Source organism: Corella eumyota, chromosome 6 (assembly GCF_963082875.1).
Source record: "Corella eumyota chromosome 6, kaCorEumy4.1, whole genome shotgun sequence".
NCBI lineage: Eukaryota > Metazoa > Chordata > Ascidiacea > Phlebobranchia > Corellidae > Corella > Corella eumyota.
Genome location: NC_137495.1, coordinates 8,016,053 through 8,037,007, shown reverse-complemented (window position 1 = coordinate 8,037,007; position 20,955 = coordinate 8,016,053). Strand labels below are relative to the sequence as shown.

The 20,955-nt window shown below is 33.8% G+C and overlaps 4 protein-coding genes across 8 annotated transcripts; 3 read left to right on the top strand and 1 right to left on the bottom strand.

The window, feature by feature from the left end:
- Window positions 1-909: 909 nt before the first annotated feature.
- LOC145755617 (prestin-like) lies at window positions 910-18,446 on the bottom strand. Of its 5 annotated transcripts, none has more exons than XM_082571861.1 (18): window positions 18,247-18,446; window positions 14,321-17,024; window positions 13,843-14,028; window positions 6,083-6,193; window positions 5,518-5,693; window positions 5,103-5,267; window positions 4,537-4,716; window positions 4,063-4,145; window positions 3,832-3,979; window positions 3,348-3,437; window positions 2,945-3,046; window positions 2,675-2,818; window positions 2,390-2,521; window positions 2,097-2,219; window positions 1,558-1,642; window positions 1,372-1,442; window positions 1,251-1,305; window positions 910-1,161 (listed from the first exon to the last, which is right to left on the bottom strand). In XM_082571861.1, exons 4-18 carry the CDS (start codon window positions 6,189-6,191, stop codon window positions 998-1,000), a joined length of 1,827 nt encoding a protein of 608 aa, XP_082427987.1. In that variant the 5' UTR covers window positions 6,192-6,193; window positions 13,843-14,028; window positions 14,321-17,024; window positions 18,247-18,446; the 3' UTR covers window positions 910-997. The 5 variants fall into 5 exon arrangements, with proteins under 5 accessions (XP_082427987.1, XP_082427988.1, XP_082427983.1 ...); XM_082571862.1 differs by having other exon boundaries at window positions 13,843-14,452; window positions 15,074-17,024; XM_082571857.1 differs by lacking the exons at window positions 13,843-14,028; window positions 14,321-17,024; window positions 18,247-18,446 and adding an exon at window positions 6,946-9,746.
- On the top strand, window positions 7,956-10,084 carry LOC145755618 (cytochrome P450 4V2-like). Its single transcript, XM_082571863.1, has 3 exons — window positions 7,956-8,559; window positions 8,908-9,104; window positions 9,172-10,084. Exons 1-3 carry the CDS (start codon window positions 8,113-8,115, stop codon window positions 10,037-10,039), a joined length of 1,512 nt encoding a protein of 503 aa, XP_082427989.1. The 5' UTR covers window positions 7,956-8,112; the 3' UTR covers window positions 10,040-10,084.
- LOC145755619 (cytochrome P450 4V2-like) lies at window positions 10,297-12,223 on the top strand. Its single transcript, XM_082571864.1, has 3 exons — window positions 10,297-10,834; window positions 10,916-11,112; window positions 11,213-12,223. Exons 1-3 carry the CDS (start codon window positions 10,385-10,387, stop codon window positions 12,072-12,074), a joined length of 1,509 nt encoding a protein of 502 aa, XP_082427990.1. The 5' UTR covers window positions 10,297-10,384; the 3' UTR covers window positions 12,075-12,223.
- LOC145755778 (cytochrome P450 4V2-like) lies at window positions 14,177-20,722 on the top strand. The gene is made up of 3 exons (XM_082572025.1): window positions 14,177-14,503; window positions 14,609-14,805; window positions 19,607-20,722. Exons 1-3 carry the CDS (start codon window positions 14,177-14,179, stop codon window positions 20,478-20,480), a joined length of 1,398 nt encoding a protein of 465 aa, XP_082428151.1. The 3' UTR covers window positions 20,481-20,722.
- Window positions 20,723-20,955: the final 233 nt, after the last annotated feature.

The following is a 20,955-nucleotide window of genomic DNA, read 5'->3' as shown; positions in this document are numbered from 1 at the left end:
GTACATGTACAAAAATAAAAGCTAAGAGAGGGTATTTATAAAATATACTGGATCAAATGTATCGAATGGACCGAATGGATCGAATATGTTGAATCGATTAAATGTTTATCAAATGGTTATAAAATGGACCGAATAGATCTAACGTATATCAAATGGCTATCAAACAGACTGATGAATTGAATGGACCGAATGGACGAATAACTACTAAATTTGTTTTTAGTTATGTTGCGCCTTTACTTTGTCTTATCAATTAATTATCTGTACTGACTCTTTGATAAAGGCGCCATTCTTTGGCGGAAATAAAAAAAAAAAAAAAAACGGCAACACTTGCTACACCACACATAAAGCCGTGGGTTCAATCCCCATTGAACTTAGGCTGTAGCGCCCTTAATAAGGCGCTATAAACGGTATGAACTCCTGCTGAGCCAGCATTTAATCAGAAGCATAATTATCGGGCAATTATAATCTATAATATCCCAAACTGCCACAGGGCGATAATTTAACTGCTGATTAAGTGCTGTTAAAGGGATCAAACCAAGAAGCATAGAAGCGTTAGCAAGTTTTTGACCACTTCAACACACTGCCAGTTGAAAAACAACCGCTTAAACATCGCCTTAAAGACTGAAAGTAAACCTAAAGCAACTATTAAGTTTCTCTATTAACCGCTTTAAGCGTTAATGCAATACCCCAGCAGACAGTAGCGCATCTTCCAAACCGCTTGAATGCAGGTAATGGCTCCACCTTTTTTTCGCTTCGAAGCGACTAATGACCAACTAATTGGGTGATATTTTTAATGATTATTTTTCCTCTATCTAAATCACAAGGCTTATGTCACATGAATCAAATTAATGTGACAAAAAGCAGATATTAATTACAAAAATCGTTCACGAAAATTAATTACAAAAATCGTTCACAATATGTTAATTTACTTTATTAATAGCACGGCAAGGTTACACACATACACGTATTTTTAAACAAGAAATCAAAATTATATAATTTAGGCTATCACTTCAGAAACAACATTAGCACCATTTGTTTTGTAATCATCCGCTACTTCACACTTTTTCGGTTGGGTAGCAAAATTTAGGGCACCAATTATAGTAGGAAAGCTAAATTTTAAAATATCCTTGTCCTGAATACTAATAGTGTTCAGTATATTTTCTGTTAAAAATAAAACAATTTTAGTGCCGCGTAAAAACTGGCACTCAAAATTTAGTTAGTTTTTTTTTTATAAAAACTGCAAGTGTTACCTGGACAAGATGCTAGTAATATTTCTGTTCCTTCTTGTCTTACTTTCTTTAAGACCTTCAAGCAATACAAAAAAATTAAATCTAATACAGATTAAATGCATTTTAAATGCAGTAAATATACCTGATGTAAAGCTGTTGTTGCAACGGTATCAATTGAATATATAGCAGAACAGTCCAATATAAGAAAATTTTCTTAAAAGTAAATGTTTAAAAAAGATGTTAAATGTCTAAGTTTAGAGTTCATGGTTTTAAATGAACAAATTTTAATCCTATACCACAAGATACACTAGAAATATATTTAATTTACTTTCAAAACAAATACCATCTCCATTGCTTGTAAGAATACTTTCAGCAGTAGTTTGTAAAACAGTTTCCAAAACAATATTTTCATTCTATTTTGTCAAAATTTAAAAAGGTTTATAATATATGCTTATTGAGGTTCCATGACATTTGAACCCATTTCATTTAAACACCTTACAACTAAACCTCTTTATTTATACCCCTTTTAACTGAACCCGTTATATCTAAACCCCTTTAATTGAACCCCTTTATCTAAACCCCTTACAATTAAACCCCTTTCATTTGAACCTCTTACATTTAAACCCCTTACATATAAACCTCCTGGATATGAATTCCTTACATTTGAATCCCTTACATTTAAACCCCTCGGATTTGAACCCCTTACACTTAAACCCACTTACACTTGAACTCTTTACCCTTGAACCTCTTACATTTAAACCCTTTACACACTTCATGTAAAATGGGTTAAAAGGTCTGGGCACCGCTTAGTATAACTTTAAATTGTGTATAAAAAATAAAGCTTGAAAGAAAGTAAGTTCAGATTACCTTTACCTTGTTGCGTATACACTTCGCTAAAATGTCACGCCTAAATAGGGCACAATTTAGGTAGTTAAGAATTCCCGGAAATTTAAGAACTTGAATATTACTTGGCAAATGACCGTAATGATCCTAAACAATATAAAAGGTTGTTTGTTTAAAAGCGTTGCTTAAAATCGGCAAAGTAACTTTTTTAGGTAATCTTAGCAAATGCTAGCTTGAAGCCTAAAATCTTTGTTTACAAATAAAGTGTAAACAACCTTAGATATACAGTTTAAAATATTTTAACAAAACTATCTTACGTCCGAATAAAATCTTTGATTTTTGAAGAAGTCGGTTTCATCAATGGACTGCAATGACGTCATTCTAACGTAGCTCGACTTGAAAATGATCATAAGTAAAGAAAAAGAAATTCCAAACAGCAAGCCGTATATCTTAAAAAATATTACAGTGGCATTAATTTAAACATTAAAGCACCGAAGACCTTAAATATGCTTCATGAATGCATTCTTTATATAAAAGTATTTATTAAATTATGTACAAAACCTATGACATCATTATATTTCGAAATTCAATCAAAATCTTACCACACCAAGCAAAAAAGTTGCAATAAATGTGCATACGAAAGTTACTGAATCGATTTTCTGTTGGGCTACCCAAAATCTTTTAATATTTCGTGCATTTTTAAATAACCCACTGATACCAACCACAACAATTGAACCAAGGCAAGCCTGTATGTATAAAAATGTTTTTAAATTAATATTAACTGCAAAAACTAACAAAGTATTTTGCAATCTAATTACATATTAAATATTAATTATACAAAACATTTAAAAGTAATCAGTTAAATGTCTTACCGTTGGCAAGAAACGAAGGACTGGACCAATGACTAAAAGAACCAATAGCACCAGTAACGAAGACACCAACCCGACAATTTGTGTTTTACCACCACTCTCAAACTAAAAGCATAAACATTAAATACAGTTGGCACTGTAAGTCACTTTTTACTTAAAAAAAAACAGATCATTTTATGATAGAAGTTTTGTTAATCCATTCTTATTGACCCAAGCATAGTTTTTTACGCTTAGTAGCTAATTATAAAAGTTATGACTGCATGAGGTTAAAGATACCAATATATTGGCATAAGGATTTAAGTCTTGCATTCTCGTAATTTAACTTACAAATTAAACAATAGAATCACACTTTCCCTGTCGTTTAGTATTAACCTTAATTAGTTATTTTTTTCCATGTTACATTTACCTGTACAGTTGATCTCGACATTGCGGTAAAACTTGGCATACATTGAAAGAAAGATGAGAAAGTGTTTATGAATCCCAAAGCCAGTAGTTCCTAAAAAAATTAACCGATGGCAACTTTTTTTTTTATAAATAGACATGTTCAGTTATCGCGCTAGGACATAGAAAATTTATAAAATGATAAATAAATGTGGACATTGTAATCCGGCAGATCATTTTAATGGTAAGAACACTTGCTACACCACCATGAGGTTGTTAGTTCAATTTCCACTACTCTTATGCTGTAGCGCCCTTAAGTAAGGCGGTATAAACGGTATGAACTCCTGCTGAGCCAGCACTTAATCAGCAGAATAATTATCGGGCAATTATAATGTATTTATTGTTAAAGGTAACTCTAGACTGAGTGGGAGTGTTTAGGTCGCGCATTCGACTTTCCCACATCGAGGATAAAGATATATACCAAAAAACAAACTATACTTATTATTTACCTGATTAGGCCTTATCCTATATCCACCTCTGAAAGCGAAAGTCTCAGCCAACGATATCTCCACCGAATAACCTACAATTGCAACTAATATCGCTGTCACAATGACGTCAGGCGTTTTTGCAAGGTTTGGAACAACAGGAGTCGGAAGCCTTAATTAACAAAAATATACGTTTTTATTTTATTCTAATATATTTCTATTAAAACAAGGTTTCGCAAAATCGAAATGCCTCACCCACTAGGTATTTCGCCTATGCTTGGCAGCCAAAATCGTTCTTCTAGATTTGCACCGTAGCTTACACCAATACCCACTACTAACTAAAGTGGAGAAAAAATAGTTATTTTTAACCCCAAAACAGCAATATAAAAATTATAAATGCAATGGCAATTAGATATAAACCGGCAGCGTACATGATGTAGTGGTAAAGACAGTTGCTACACCACCATAGAGGCCTAGGTTCAATCCCCACTGCTCTCATGCTGTAGCACCCTTGAGTAAAATGCTATATAAACGGTATAAACTTCTACTGAGCCAGCACTTAATCAGTAGCATAGTTACCAGGCAATTATAATCTATAAAATATCCCAAACTGCAACGTCAACTCGAGACTGGGCCGAAATAATGTAACCTTGTTGTTTAGGTCGCGCATTTGACCTTACCACATCAAGGATAAAGATATATTCAAAAATAAAAGATACATTTATTTACCACAAATATCTCGCCAGGTATTTTCAACTTCATCGGAAACTTGTGATGATATTTTAAATTAATGAACTTGACAATTGACAAAAAGGTTATGCTTATTACTGAAGTTATGACAGAAGCAACAGTTCTAGTGATTTGGTCTCCTTCCAAGTTCGCTAGAGCGATTATGACGTTACGAATAGTCTACAAATACATGCTTGTCTATTTAACAGAAAAGACACTGAAACACTTTAATTAGTTTAATTTTTCCATATCCTTTTAAGGAAATACGTTTTTATGTTTGTATCGGAAAGGAGTTTAATACTATGATGTGTTTGAGCTATCCGTAAACACCGGGCTTAAGAGCGAATAGTGTTGCATTGGTGGGACTCGAACCAAAATCCTTTTGGCTCGCATAACCGGTATATAACACTACCGGGATTTTAAATTGGTTGAAGATATCAAACTATATATAGTTTAAAATACAAAAAAAACTTGGAAAAAAGAACAATATCATAGAATACTAGAGAGTCACCAGCGATTAAAATAAGTCATTTAAAATTCATTACGATTATAAGGAATTAACTCACGTACACTGATGCTAGCGGGTCTCTCTGACTCGTAACATTTAAACCAAACAGCCATCGAAGTTGTGAGATACATACAGTAATGGCGGCGCCGAAAATAAAACCGCTTCTCATTGGTCGAGAAAATAACAACGTCACAAAGCCCAATTGCAAAACATGAAATAACATCTATAAAAATTTAAAATTGTATTGCTTTGGCGAAATTTTCTTAAATTAAAGTTATTGTTAATCCTAAAAAAGGGTGGCCTTAAAATTTGCATAAACATGTTTTTTTTTCAGTTATTTCTCACTTTACGAGCTTGTGGGGATCAAACCCAGGACCTCATATAGTTAAGTATTTTAACCACTACGCTACGCTGCCGGCTGTAAACTTGTTAGTGATTGCGGTTAATTTTAACCAATTGAATTGTATTCATACCATCAACAACCCGGCTAGCAAAGTTATGACTATGACATACGCTATTCTTTCATCGTATACTTGATCGAAGGCCGACGTTGCGTTAAACATAGTCATATTTGTATTGTTAGGGGTGGGGTCTGGAAATGTTGATATTATGGTGGAGCCTATTATGATACTCGTTAAAGAAAACGGTCCTGCAAAAAATTAAACGTTTTAAATTAACAGTGGTTTCACACTCTAGCTGGATCTCTCATTATTGCTGCAAAGTTGTGCGAGTTAGCTCATAGAAATTTTTGTTTTGTATATATCTTTATCCTCGATGTGGAAAAGTCGAATGCGCGACTTAAACATAGAGTAACATCAATTATTCCGACCCAGTCTAGAGTTGCCTGTGGCAGTTTGGGATATTATTAATTATATTTGTTTGATAATTATGCTGCTGATTAAGTGCTGGCTCAATAGGAGTTCATACCGTTTATAGCGCCTTACTCAAGGGCGCTACAGCATGAGAGAAATAAATTTAAAATTTTACATATGTGCAAGAAATTACTGGTAAATTTAGACAAATATATTTAACATTTACCAGCGGAAAGATGCTTTGAAGTTCCGAGAACTAAGTAAATAAGAGCTGGAAAGAAAGCTGTGTATAACCCGTACACCGGATGCTGTTCCGCTATTAAAGCGTAACCCATTCCTGACAAGACATAAGGCATTATTAAAAGATTTTAAAATAGTGTTTTTAATTCAATATAAAATCAAGGTTGCCAAAATCGATATACACAAAATTTGAAATTTAATTTTATTATATCATATTCCTGTTAGGGAATAGGTTTTTGATATTTTTATCGAGTAAGGGCGTGTTATTGACGACGTGTTAAACCCGGGCTCAAGGGCAAAAAGTGAAGCGTTTGTGCGGCTCGAACTCGATATTCTGACTTTTTATTTGTTTAGAAGGTTTTAGATATTTTTATTAGGTAACGGTGTAGTTTGAGGCGTGTCTAAGCTATCAGTAAACGCCGGGCTTAAGAGCGAATAGTGTGGCGTCGGTGCGGCTTAAACCCGAAACCTTAAGGCTTGTAGACCGACGCCATGACCGGTTTATCATACTACTTGAAACATTCTGGCTTGTAATTACACATTTATATATATAATGGAATTTAGGACGTTTATGTCCAACTAATAACCCTAGTGTTGATTAAAGTGTTTATATTAACGTCATAACGCATGCATTGTCTTTGTTCCCATAATGCATTTTCCTAACGTTATACTTTATTAGTTGTGGTTCTAAAAACCTCGTGGCTACTACAAATAAACTTACAAGAATAATCAAGATATTATGATTATTAACACCTAGAAAATTGAAAAAAAACTGCCATTTGTGGTGCAGGGTAAATTTCAGATCCTAAGGTTGGTTATCGATTATTGTTTTCTAAATTAGTAACTAACCTTGTGGAATTATCATCACTCCTATAGTTAACCCGGTAAGAATATCAGCCAGAAGATAAGATTTAAGCTTGTACTTGGGCAGCCAAGACAGTATTGGAAACATATTGAAAACCCATTGATAACCACATTTACATTTTGGAACATAGTTCTTTAGATTTATTTTAGTAGAGGGTTTTTTATACCCGTGTAGTTTACGAAACTCATGTTCATTTAAATCCATGACTAAGTAAACCTAAAATAGCCAATTAAAATGTGTTAAAGCCTGATCAACATTTAGCTGTTAGCACAATTTTAATTAATTTTAAGCTGTATGTGATATACAGGATGCATTCAAGCAAATTTCCTGAAGCGATTATTATTATACTAAAATAAATCTGCTATCAAGCTACTATTTAACATCAAGCTATATTAATGGTTGGACTTAGGTCTAGCCTTTTGTTTTATTGTTTACTTAAGCTTGCAAATAACTTGCCTTTTTTCTGTAAAGCTGATAAAATAAATTCTTACTAGCTACAAAAGCAATACCCTTGTATGGTGGATTGTCACAAACCTTGCTTGAAAAATAAAACATGTTGTTAAAGTTAACACTTTCTATAATCCTAGCCCGACAAAAAGTAGATTTCATTTTTAACAATTGTAGAACAGCTGTATTACAATGCAATGATTCAGCAGAATGGCAGTTTTACATACAGTAAAAAGGCCAAAAATAACAGCAGTATGTTGCGTGTATCCGATGAAATGACGCAGACTAATTCATTTTTCTGTTAATTGGTGTTGTGTATAATTAATCTTATTTTTATTGCACAATGTACGTTTAATGTATTGTAGCTTGACACATACTATTAAATGTGAATTTTATTAAGATGTGATTACATTTGTCATTAAATTACAAGTTCTTGTCAAGTTTTTAATAATGCAATCTTTCCTGTATGGCACCCGGTTGAACTTTTATAAAAAGCGTCAAAACACAAAGTACGCTTGGCCAACTAACCATACGTAAAACCGAGAAAGGTAGGTTTGCGAAAAAAACGTGAGGTTATAATTTCCCTTAAGGCATTTTCAGAATTGGCTCTAGTGGACAACGTATTACATCACATTAGTTTTAAAATGAGCGAATAGGGCGAGCTTTAATTGCAGGTAGTTAAACTTTACAAAAATCGAAGAAATATGCCATTTGAAAATGCATATTTTGTAGCAGTTACAGTTATTCTGATAGTATTCTATCGCAATGCTTTGTACAGGTTTCTTAGATCAAGGTGGTTATTATCAAAGCTTCCAGGTTTAAGAAAAATAGCATACCCAATAATTGGGCACACCTATGTACTTTTTGGCTTGACGAATACATTTAAATATTCTGCAAATTTACGGCTAAATCTGGTAAAGAATTATAACCAAAGTATGTGTCTCAGTTGGCTTGGACCTATACCGATGTTATGGATTTTCAATCCAGAAGGCACAGAAGTTATATTAAGAAGTTCAAAGCATACCGAAAAATCTTTCATGTACGATTTCTTACAGTGTTGGCTTGGTACTGGTTTGTTAACTTCTAAGGGAAAGAAATGGTTTCAAAGAAGAAAACTAATAACACCATCATTTCACTTTACAATTCTTCAAGTATGCCAAGTTTTTACCTTGTTGAGTTGTGAACGAACATGTTTTAAAACCGGCAGCGTGGTGTAGTGGTAAGAACACATTACACTTGAAGTCGTGGGTTTAATCCCGACTGATCTCATGCTGTAGCGCCCTTGAGTAAGGCGATATAAACGGTATGAACTCCTGCTGAGCCAGCACTTAATCAGCAGTATAATTATCGGGCAATTATAATCTATATAATATCCCAAAGTGCTACAGGCAACTTGAGTCGGAGTAACTGATGTTACCCTATGTTTAAGTCGCACATTCGACTTTCCCACATCGAGGATAAAGATATATACGAAAAAAAAATTGATTAAATGTGTTTAGGATTTTTTGCAAATAATGAACGAGCAATCTAAAGCACTAGTGGACAAACTTCAAACTTTAAAAAAGAACAACACTGAAGTCGATTTGGTCAAATGTGTAACGATGTGCACTTTGGATATAATCTGCGAAACCGCGATGGGAAAATCAGTCAATGCTCAACTTCAAGAAGATTCTGAATATGTTGAAGCTGTCACAGGGTAAGTTGTATAACAATATTGTGTTCCTCATTGACTTTTATTGTTGTAAATGCAAATGGTTTTATAGAGTTGCCGAGATCTTACAGAATCGAATAATCAAACCCTGGTTATGGTCTGATTTAGTTTTCACCAGAACCGAAGCAGGAATTCAGCAAAAAAGACTTCTTAAAACTCTTCATGGGTTCACACATACCGTCATCAGTGACCGAATGTTAATAAATAATGACCAAAAGACAGCTTTAAAGTCACGGAGGTTAGCGTTTCTTGACGTTTTATTGCAGGCCGAAACGGAAGACGGGAAAAAATTATCTTTCTCAGGAATACAAGAGGAAGTGGATACTTTTATGTTCGAGGGTCACGACACTATCTCAGCGGCTATAACTTGGTGTCTTTATCTTTTAGGAAGACATCCCGAGATTCAAAGAAAGGCGAAAAAAGAAATTGATGACGTCATAGGTAATGATGATGTCATCAATTTTGCCATGGATGACTTACATAAATTAGAGTACTTAGAGCGAGTGATTCAAGAATCGCTTCGCCTCTTTCCTTCAGTTCCAATTCTAGGTCGTGTGACTTCAGAAGATTGTGACGTCAACGGCTACAAGGTACCTGCAGGAACGCAAGTGGTGATATGTACTTACATTAATCACCGTAACCCGAACGTATGGAAAGAACCGAACAAGTTCGATCCGGATAGATTTAATAAATCAAACAGTTTCAATCGACACCCTTTTGCCTATATCCCATTTTCTGCTGGTCCAAGAAATTGCATTGGTCAAAAATTTGCAGTTATGGAAGAAAAGGTAATTTTAGCACAAATATTACATCGCTATGAGGTCACATCTACTGCAGAGTTCAAAGATTTAAATATGGTGGGCGACCTTATTTTGAGGTCGAAGAGTTCTTTAGATTTAAATATTAAAGAAAGGTCTTGAAAGTGAGCATCTAAAATGCTGTTTTAGTAAAATGATTTGCAGATTATCTATTATCTTAATACATTTACCGTATGTCATTAAAAACATAATATCATTTCATAAAAACCTACAACCTCAAACTGTTTATTTATCGTGACAAGATTAATCACTAGACCAATATTTTGTATTATAGCATAAAAGTAAACAAACCCGACACGTGACCTCTCTTTCAATGTTTAATCACAAGCAGTGTTTAACGTTTTTCAGATATATATTACTGTTAAATTGTATTGTTTCTGAATGTAAAATGCACTTTGTCGCACTTAAATTTTGTTAAACTTGTTATTTTTTTAGTTAGATATAAAAATGGCCATTGAATTAATATATGTAGTATTATTTGTTGCTTTGCTGTTGGCAGTCTATTGGAAAGCTTTGTATGAATTTGCAAGAAGTAGATGGTACATTTCAAAGATACCTGGGATAGGAAAACCAGGGTTACCCCTGCTTGGGCATGCCTATTTATTTAGAGGAACATCGGCGAACATGTTTAAAATAGGAACAACCATTCGATCCGAGCTAATGAGAAAATACAATCAAAAAATAGCAGCAACTTGGCTAAGTTCAATTCCAATGATATGGATGTTACATCCAGATGCTTGCGAGGTTATTTTGCAGAGTTCAAGACACATGGAAAAATCTTATATTTACGAGTTTTTACAATGCTGGCTTGGTACTGGTTTGTTGACATCAAAAGGAAAAAAATGGCTACAGAGACGAAAACTAATCACACCATCATTTCATTTTGCTATTCTGGAGGTGAGACTTTAAACTAATAAAGTCTAATGATTTAAAACTTCACCTCTACATAAGGTTACCTTAAAGTATTTTGTTTAAAAGGATTTTCTTAAAACAATGAATGAGCAATCTAGAACCCTTGTTCAAAAACTGAAAAGGCTAAAAAGCGAGAACAACAAAGTAGACCTCGTCAACTGTGTTACCATGTGTACGCTTGATATCATTTGTGAAACTGCTATGGGAAAATCGGTCAACGCCCAGCTGCAAGAAGATTCAGAATACGTCAAAGCTATTGCTGGGTATGTATGTATTTAAAGACTCTATAACACAAGTAACCAGGGACAAACTTGTCTCCATATTTATTTTGACTTAAAAAAACAAATATATTGCTGTTTACAGAGTTTCGAATTTACTCCAAAATCGAATATGTTGTCCTTGGCTGTGGCCCGACTTCATTTTTTACAGAACTCAAAGAGGTATTAAGCAAAAACAATTTCTTAACACTCTTCATGGCTTTACACGTTCTGTTATTCGGGATCGCACATCCGGCAATCAAGTTAAGAACAGTAAAAAGCAAAGGCTAGCGTTTCTTGACGTTTTAATAAACGCGGAAACGGATGACGGGAAAAAGTTGCCATTTTCCGGAATACAGGAGGAAGTGGATACGTTTATGTTTGAGGGTCACGACACTACCTCAGCTGCCATGACGTGGTCTCTTTATCTTTTGGGAAGACATCCCGAGATTCAAAGAAGGGTACAAAAAGAAATTGATGACGTCATAGGCAACGACAACGTAGTCGATTTCTTGATGGACGATTTACGAAAGTTAGAGTATTTAGAGCAAGTAGTTAAAGAGTCACTTCGTCTTTATCCATCTGTTCCAATTTTAGCGCGAGTGACGTCAGAAGATTGTGAAATGGATGGTTATAAAATTCCCAAGGGGAGCCAAGTAGCAATGTTTTCTTATAGTTTACACCGAAATCCTCATGTATGGAAAAACCCGAACAAATTCGATCCAGATAGATTCAGTAAATCGAATAGCTTAAATCGTCACCCATACGCTTACATCCCATTTTCCGCTGGACCTAGAAATTGCATCGGGCAAAAGTTTGCCATCATGGAAGAAAAAGTCATTTTGGCTCAAATACTACGTCACTATGACGTCACATCAAGCACAGAACCTGATAAGTTAGAGTTATCTGGCGACCTTATTTTAAGGTCAACCAAGGCACTTGATCTAACCATAACAGAAAGAAAGTGAAGTAAAAAATTCACTTAGACATTACAAATTGTAAAGTGCTTTAAATTAACTTAATAACGGTGCAAATATGTTGGTGATTTGTTTTATAATGTTTGTTAAAATAAAATTTAAAAGTCATTTTAACTAGCTATTCGCATTTGCTTATACAAAACAAATTTATTCACAACCAAAACGAGCAGTTAGGGCGGTAATATATAAAAACATCCGTTTTATTAACGTATTGGTTAGTCTAAAATTATTAGTTATATACACAAAAGCATGTTTTGCAGAAGGACCAAAATAAAATAGTTGTTTTTATTACTGTGTAAAACAAATAAAAACTTGTAGAATATCTTTTTATTTAAAACATTTAAAGCTATTTATTAAAAGCCCTATAATATTTTGACAACAACCTACTGTTAAATACGCGCTAATATGCTTATCCTCAATTTTGAATCGTATTGCGGTTAATACTCTCTTGCAATGTATTGCACCACATGTCGTAAAATAACTTTCTAGAACAGTCATTAGAACTGATTGTTATCATAGTAAATCGTTACAATTTGGAAGAATTTTTATGTAAATTAGTTTTTACTGATATAATAGTTCATTGTTAATCACGGCAGATCTTTCATTGACTGATTGGAATTTCTGGTAATTATTTTTTGTTCTTTGTAGTGTAAATATGTTACTAATCTGTTTTTTAAATGTTTAAAATATGTCATAATCTTTAACCACGTGCAAAACTTGCCAATAACATACATAGTCTTGGGGTATCTTAACAGTGTTTTTTAATGTTTTATAACGCACTTTTAGAACTGTGATTGTTCACTTGGGTAGTACTGTTGGTCGACACCGTTTTTTCTGTTAGATCTTACTGACTGGATATCAGGTATTTTAATATTGCTGTATTGTTGGACATAATCATCCTTTTTTGGTATCCATATTATTAATACTATCAGACTATAATAACTGGTATGTTTTTATTGATACTTGTAAATTTTGTTAATGGATCTACTTTTATGCCAAATAACCTCTTATTAATGCATATAGACTAACGTTAGGTTTTTTATTCTTCTAGTGTTCACTACTGTTATTGTATCACTGTTTTTGCCGAATTTGCCAGTATTTTTGAGTGGTTAGCATACTGTGTTGGTAAGCTTAATTTGTGCCTTACTATAGTTAATACCTGTGTAGTTATTGTTATCATATTTTTTTGTATATTCACACGCGTTATTTCGTTTCTTTTAGAAACTTCGGGTACTAATTCTTGAACGTGGATGAAATTTGTGTGCCATTATTCGTGTTAAATACATGTAAACGAAGTGGTTTTTTATCCAAGAAGAGTTATTGCTGTAGTGTGCCTCTAAGCGCTACTTACTTTATAAGGCAAACGGCTATAGGCAGTTACAAATTTGTTGCCATATTAAATACTCCGGCATTTGACCACTAGGTGCTAGCTAAAGAGTATTTAACACCTACAATTTAAAATTGTTTGTATATCGGCATGCAATAGCTGACGTTACTAGCAATATTACAATATAAAACTATTGTTTTATTAACTTACAACCTTGTTTACTTTGGTATATTTGTCTGTTGTCATCAAAGTTTTATAGGGTCAGGTGATTGTATTACATTATTTAAGATACCTTACATGACTGCACAACCTAGAATAACTACGAAAGCAAACTTTAGGGAGGCAATAAGTTAGGTAGTGCAGATTTTTAAAAGCAGACAATTAATCTAATATGATCTAGTAAAAACAAACAGGTATAAAAATTTTAATTACCAGCTTTTTCTTTTGAAGTTCTTTGTTTACACTATTATTCCACCTAGAGTGTTGTTACGGTCTGGTAGTTCCGGAACGAGTAGGACTTTTGCAAACAGCAGGTTATGTACAGCTTAAATCAACTCACTATGTGTAATTTGAATCATAATTTTGCAGCTACCATAATTTTAATTTTCGATTTATAGCCTGTTAAATGATTTAAAAATAAAATATGGTGATAAGTGGTACGTATGTTGCGGCAATCGTTGTTATATTGGTGGCGACCTTTAGGCATGCTTTGTATAGATTTCTTAGAACGAGATGGTATATTTCAAAGGTTCCGGCGCTAAGAAGAATGGCGTTTCCTATAATTGGACATGCGCATTTATTTGCTGGGTCACCAGTCGTATCGTTTAAAAACGAAAACATAATGCGGTTCGAACTGCTAAAAAAGTACGGTGAAAAAATAGCAATTATTTGGCTTGGCCCACTGCCTTACCTGTGGGTGTTGCATCAAGAAGTTTGCGAGGTTATATTACGAAGCTCAAAACACACCGAGAAGTCTTTTATATACGATTTCTTGCACTGCTGGCTTGGTACTGGTTTGTTAACATCAAAGGGAAAGAAATGGCTACAGAGAAGAAAACTTATTACACCAACATTTCACTTTACCATATTAGAGGTAACTTAGATGTTGATTAAAATTTGTCCAGTCTATCAACAATACCACCATTTTATATATGGTATAAATGTGTCACGCCGTGTTATATTTATGTTGCTTTATCAGGACTTTCTTGGAATAATGAACGATCAATCAAGAATACTCATTCAAAAGTTACAGCGCTTAAAAAGGGAAAATACCCCAGTAGATCTGATTAAATGTGTAACCATGTGTACTCTGGATATAATTTGCGAAACTGCAATGGGAAAATCAGTCAACGCTCAACTAAAAGAAGACTCGGAATATGTAAAAGCAGTAGCTGGGTAAGATTGTTACTGAACTTTAAATTATTTTCGTTTTTTTGTATGTATCTTTATCCTCGATGCGGAAAAGTCGAATGTGCGACTTAAACATAGAGTAACATCAGTTACACCCGCCCAGTCTCGAGTTGCCTGTGGCAGTTTGGGATATTATATAGATTATAATTGCCCGGTAATATAGATTTACTTTCTTGGAATAATGAACGATCAATTTTTTTACCAGTAACGTATTAGATACATTGGTTATTAATGTAATCTATAAACTACATACCCATTCGTATCCAGCATCGTTCAATTTTCGCGCATTAACCCTACCAATACCGGGCATACTTGAAACGGGTTGATTTCGCATAGGTCGGTAGGCAAACGAAATATTTGTTTGCACTCTTATAGCGAACATACTTGGTGACCTTTTTTTAACAGAATTAAATTATAAAACAAAGTATTTTATTTCTATATATCTGTTTCTAATAAGAACAATTAACAAAAAAAAAATTTAAAGTTTGTAATAATTTAAAGTCATATACTTGTGAACTGTCTGACTGGTTTAACATCGTATTTAACTATATTACAATCTATTTGTTTAAACTGTATGTCCCTACAAGATATAGTACAGAGCTAAACACATCACGTATTAGCAAAAAAAGGTTACATTTTGTATTAATTCTTATCGACTGCCTGCCAAAACCAATCTCCAAAGTTTAAATACAGATATGACTAATCTTGCGTTTAATATAAGGCTAAAACCGTTTTTCGTTTTTAAGTTCAGCTTTTATTTCTAACAAAACGACTTGTGGTTAATCGTTTCTTTTCGTTCGCTTCTTATAATAATATTAGCTTTGAGTTCAGTTAATTTAAAAAGTATATCAGGCGTGGTTGCGCTTATCGTGGTTGCGCATATCGGCGTGGTTGCGCTTTTCCCCTCTCTCGTTTCTTTTATTGTAGTACGTAACAATACAGAAGTCAAGGAAACCTTGATTTCGACACTGACGACACTTATTGTTCGGCACGTACCTTTAAAATCAAACAGTAAAGTTTCGCCAAATTCTTAATTTGTTGCGCAACATTAAATTATTATCAATTTGATATGTTTTTCAAAGTAATTTGTATTTATTTTTTGTTCTTAATTGTTTATTACAAAAAAAAATATGGGTTTTTTATCAAAGGGTTTGAATTAAAGAAATGTAAATATACCTGTTAAAAAAATTAATTTTGTTTGTTTATTATATTTGAAAGTGGTTCATTATTAAAGGTTTAACAGCCGCCCTTTTTCGTATTCACTTGCAAAACATTATTCAACCACATTGCCGCCCTTTTTCGTATTCACTTGCAAAACATTATTCAACCACACAAAATTAAAAATAAGATTTTAAATTTGCCTGTAAATAAATTAGCCGCAAAAATTGGCAAACTTTACATATTTCCTATCTGCTAGTTCTAAATAAACTGCGCCAAATTATGCAAAATCCCTCTGCTTTTCCTTAAAAATGATACCCTATTATATATAAATTGCTGAAAACCAACAGACACACTTGTTTTTGAACGGTTGTTGTTTATTTGAAATTGATTTGAAAAAATATTGAAAATTGATTTTAAAAAATATTGATAAAAGTGCAAGGTTTTAAAGAATTTTTTTGTCAATCCTTAACTAGTGTTTAAATTAAAAATATGATGAATACTTTTTTATGGCAACCGTTCGTTTTTTTTGTTTTTTTTTATTTTTTTTATTTTTTTTTTATTTTTTTTATTTTTTTTTATTTTTTTTTTATTTTTATTTTTTTTTAAAAAACGTCACTCTAGTAGATCATGGTGTAAGATTGGTGCTACTTTAATTTACAATTTAAAACATTTAATACTTATTATTTGATTAATTAAATTATTTAATTTTTATAGATAAGTTCTATTTTTTAAAACCTTTATTTACTTATATAGATGTTAATTAAAATCTGGAAAAGGTTTTTATTTATCAAATAAATCTAGTTCATATTTATTATTTGCTAAAACCGTCGTATTATTTTTAATTGTGGTGTCATAATGAACTAGAGTGACGACAAAAACTGTTTTTAATTGTTTCATCTACAAAAACGGTCATCCCACTCATGTAAGCCGTCGTACATTACGTTGACATATCTCGATTTAATTTCACATTTTTCCTTCATGTAGTTGGTAAATTTAACTCGGTCTCTATCGAGGAGAAAATATCGGCCACAAACTTGGGGTGCCTGGTTAAAAATTAATTAAAAAACTTATTTTTTTTAGAATTCTATGTCAATCTATGTGGGTAGGCAATTTGTTCAATAAAAAAAAACATTGTATATTTTTTAAAACGTTTTTTTAACACCTGTGCAACAACGCCTTTTAAATCAGGACTGAAACAGTCGTAATTTAAAAGCTTTAATACTGTTGTTTGCCTTTTATTATATGTGACTCGAAAATTAGTATGTTCATTAAAATAGTATCACTTATTCATATAAAAACATGCATTTACTAGTTTGAAAAATTACATGTCATTGTTTTATAAAACTTTGGTATCAGTTAGGTAACCTTATTGGATCGAAAAAAAAATCAGCAGGATCCTACCAGGGGGGCCATTAAAATAAATACCAAACTAATAAATCGAAAACTGTCGTAAAAATAACTTATTTTTGCTTCACCACTAAATCGGCCTTACAAAATAGCTCGCTTCGTGATCGTTTACCTAGCCGTTACGAGCGGACTAGCTTAGCCCGCTTTAAGCGCGCTAAATTTAGGCCTGGTTCTCTCAAAATATGAGTCAGAGGAGAGAAGCGAGCTCATAGATCGCTTCTCTCCGAGCTCGGAGCTCGCTTAAACGCCCATGTAAAAAGGTTTGACAGGTATGGGGCCCATATAATCGACACCAACACACTTGTTCACCGATTTTCGCGTTCCATCGTCTACATTGTCTGCAGTTTCGTAGTACCTTTCGAACAGCTGCCTGGCCACGCAAAATCCAAAAACTTTCCCGGATAGAGGCTACCACATGCAAGGTTCCGGAATGACCTTGACGTATGTGATGAGACGAAATAATGAGGGCAGTGACAGGGTGGTTTGAAGGCAAGATCATTTGATGCTTTGCATTCCTATCAACCAAAGACTTTTGTAATCTTCTTCCAACATAGATTACATTATTGACCAAAATGGGTGACAACTTTTGCAACGAGCTGAGAACTTTTGAATTGCGAAGTTCTCCTTTACTCATTACTACAGGCGACTGAAAGTTCTCATGGTTAGAAAGCAACTTAATAACCTCGGGAAGCGAAAATGCCACACTATTCGCTTTTAAGCACGGCGTTCACAGACGGCGTTCACAGACGGCGTTCACAGATAGCTCATACACGTCCCAAACTGCACACCCTTACCCGATATAAATATCAAAAAAACCATCCCCTTAAGAAAATTTGAAAAAAATTAAAACGTACTTACTGTAATGTATCCACGAGCATTTAAGCGTCGCCTATTAGCCGGACCAACACCTGGCATTTTCAAAACTGGTTTATTTCCAATAGGTTCGCCGACGAATAAACGATTAACATTTGTTCTTGACATATTTTTTTAAAATTATCTTTAATTCTGGGTTGTAATAATGTGCTAGGTCCCTTCTATCAATTTTCTCTTGCCTTACGACTGAGGTATTCAATCTCGAAAAATTCTTTTTATATTGATCGGTGGGGTTTCCCTTTTTTATTTGATTTCACCTTCTCTTTTCTTCTATTGTAGCACGACCTCAAAGGACTGTGGTTTAACGGCCGGCCTCTCTTTCGTATTTACTTTCAAAACATTATTCAACCTATTGAGGAGAAGATATCGGCCACAAACTTGGGGTGCCTGGTTAAAAATTAATTAAAAAACTTATTGTTTTTAGAATTCTATGGGTGAAATGCAGAAAGTCCGATTAACTTAATCGGCGATTAACGCTAATCCAGGATTAGCTAATCGCCCGATTAACAAAACTCAGGATTAACTTTAATCGGTATGTAGAAACATTTTTAATTGCCGGATTAACTAATCTGGCCATTAACTTTAATCCTGGATTAAAAATATCAACAGTCAAAATATTTATGTAATTTCTTTATGACGAGCTTGTGACGAACAAACAAATTGACGTAAACAATGAGATTGTTCAAGCGAAACGACGGGCTTGCCTAGTAACTAAATTTGACGACAAACCAACAAAATTTAAAACATGAACCCGCAAATAAACAAAAAAAAGAGAAAAAACTTTTCCAAGGGTGGCAAAACATTGTTATTAGAATGCTTAAACAATAACGGAATAAAAAAAAAGTAAATTGCCAAAATTCTTAACTAAGGTATTTAAGGTAGGACCTAACTGAAATATTAAACAAAAAAATCTTAACATCACCGTGATATATGTTATTTCCATATAATTTGCTAGTTAGGCTATGCTTAAGTCGTAAAAGACAGCCTAATCCTTACTTTAATCCGACGAATTCGGCGGATTAAATTTCGGCGATTAAATTCGATATTTAATCCGTCGCGGTTGATTGACTTTATTAATCGCGGTTTCTGCATACCGATAAAAAATTAATCCTCGCTTTAATCGCGGATTAAGGTTAATCGCACTTTCTGCATTCGACCCTATAAGTTATAATTGCCCCATAATTATGCTGCTGATTAGGTGCTGACTTGCCTTACTCAAGGGCGCTACAGCATGAGCGAAGTGGGGATTGAACACACGACCTCATGTGGTGTAGCAAGTATTCTTACCACTACACCACGCTGCCGGCATTTTGTAGAACAATATGTTACATTTTTTAAATTGCAGATTAGCCGAATTAATTCAAAATCGAGTGAATGCCCCATGGCTATGGCCTGACTTCATTTTCTACAGAACTCAAAAAGGAATCAGGCAAAAGCAACTCCTAGAAATTCTTCATGGATTTACACGCTCGGTAATTCGTGATCGAACAAACAACAAAGCATCTTCTGGGGTGAGATCAAAAACCCAACGTTTAGCCTTCCTTGATGTCTTATTGGAAGCCGAGACCGAAGATGGAGAAAGGTTACCATTTTCTGGTATACAAGAAGAAGTGGATACATTCATGTTTGAGGGTCACGACACTACATCAACAGCTATGACGTGGTCTCTTTATCTTCTTGGACGACACCCAGAGATTCAAAAAAAGGTTCAGGCCGAAATAGATGACGTCATAGGCACTGATGACGTCTTTAAATTCTCGATGGAAAACTTGCAAAAACTAGAGTATCTCAAACAAGTCATCAAAGAATCACTTCGTCTCTTCCCCTCTGTTCACATTTTTGCGCGCGTGACGTCAGAAGATTGTGACGTAGACGGATATAAAATACCCAAAGGAACTGAGGTCGGTATTTACCCTTACATAATACATCGTAACCCAGATGTATGGAAAGATCCGAACAAATTCGATCCAGATAGATTTAGTAAATCGAATAATTTAAATCGTCACCCTTACGCTTACATTCCATTCTCAGCGGGCCCCAGAAACTGCATCGGGCAAAAATTTGCCATCATGGAAGAGAAGGTAGTTTTAGCTCAAATACTACGTCACTATGACGTCACATCTAGTACAGAGATCAACAATTTGGAGCTGGTAGGCGACCTTGTCTTAAGGTCAAATGAAACATTGGACTTGTCCATTAAAGAAAGAGTAAAAACTTAAGCTATTTAACTTTGTGATAGTGTTGCATTTCTAAACGGTAATTCTCGTTTAATATCAGTAATATCATACTGTAATTTTACATGTTATATCACGTAGAGGCCCGTTCACACGGCGTACGCAACGCAACGTAATGCAAGATTGCGCAACCATTTAAAATGAACAGCGTTGTTTACACGTACGAAAGTTTGCCAAAGTTACATAAGATTTCGTAAAGTTTTTGTGGCTGGAGCGAAATTTACGCAAGATTTCGTAAGCGGTATACTTTTATTAGATATTTTTTATTAAAATAATAAAAACAAATTCCTAAAAAACAAAGGTTTCGTAAAGTTACGTAACGCAACACAACGTTACCTTGTCGTGTGAGCAGGCCTTAATCCTCATTAACTTAAATTATTAATAATTTTACAACAATTGATATCAATCAACGAAAAAAAAATTTTACTTTGCCCAACGAACAATATAAATACATTTCTTT

Coding starts and splice junctions, on each gene's coding strand:
- LOC145755617 (XM_082571857.1), bottom strand. CDS start 7,165: ATGGATTTAAATGAACATGAGTTTCGTAAACTACACGGGTATAAAAAA. Junction 3,047..3,347: donor TGTCGAGATCAACTGTACAG/GTAAATGTAACA, acceptor TTATGCTTTTAG/TTTGAGAGTGGTGGTAAAAC. Junction 2,220..2,389: donor ATCAAAGATTTTATTCGGAC/GTAAGATAGTTT, acceptor TATATTGTTTAG/GATCATTACGGTCATTTGCC.
- LOC145755618 (XM_082571863.1), top strand. CDS start 8,113: ATGCCATTTGAAAATGCATATTTTGTAGCAGTTACAGTTATTCTGATA. Junction 8,560..8,907: donor TTCACTTTACAATTCTTCAA/GTATGCCAAGTT, acceptor AAATGTGTTTAG/GATTTTTTGCAAATAATGAA. Junction 9,105..9,171: donor TATGTTGAAGCTGTCACAGG/GTAAGTTGTATA, acceptor ATGGTTTTATAG/AGTTGCCGAGATCTTACAGA.
- LOC145755619 (XM_082571864.1), top strand. CDS start 10,385: ATGGCCATTGAATTAATATATGTAGTATTATTTGTTGCTTTGCTGTTG. Junction 10,835..10,915: donor TTCATTTTGCTATTCTGGAG/GTGAGACTTTAA, acceptor TTTGTTTAAAAG/GATTTTCTTAAAACAATGAA. Junction 11,113..11,212: donor TACGTCAAAGCTATTGCTGG/GTATGTATGTAT, acceptor TGCTGTTTACAG/AGTTTCGAATTTACTCCAAA.
- LOC145755778 (XM_082572025.1), top strand. CDS start 14,177: ATGGCGTTTCCTATAATTGGACATGCGCATTTATTTGCTGGGTCACCA. Junction 14,504..14,608: donor TTCACTTTACCATATTAGAG/GTAACTTAGATG, acceptor TTGCTTTATCAG/GACTTTCTTGGAATAATGAA. Junction 14,806..19,606: donor TATGTAAAAGCAGTAGCTGG/GTAAGATTGTTA, acceptor TTTAAATTGCAG/ATTAGCCGAATTAATTCAAA.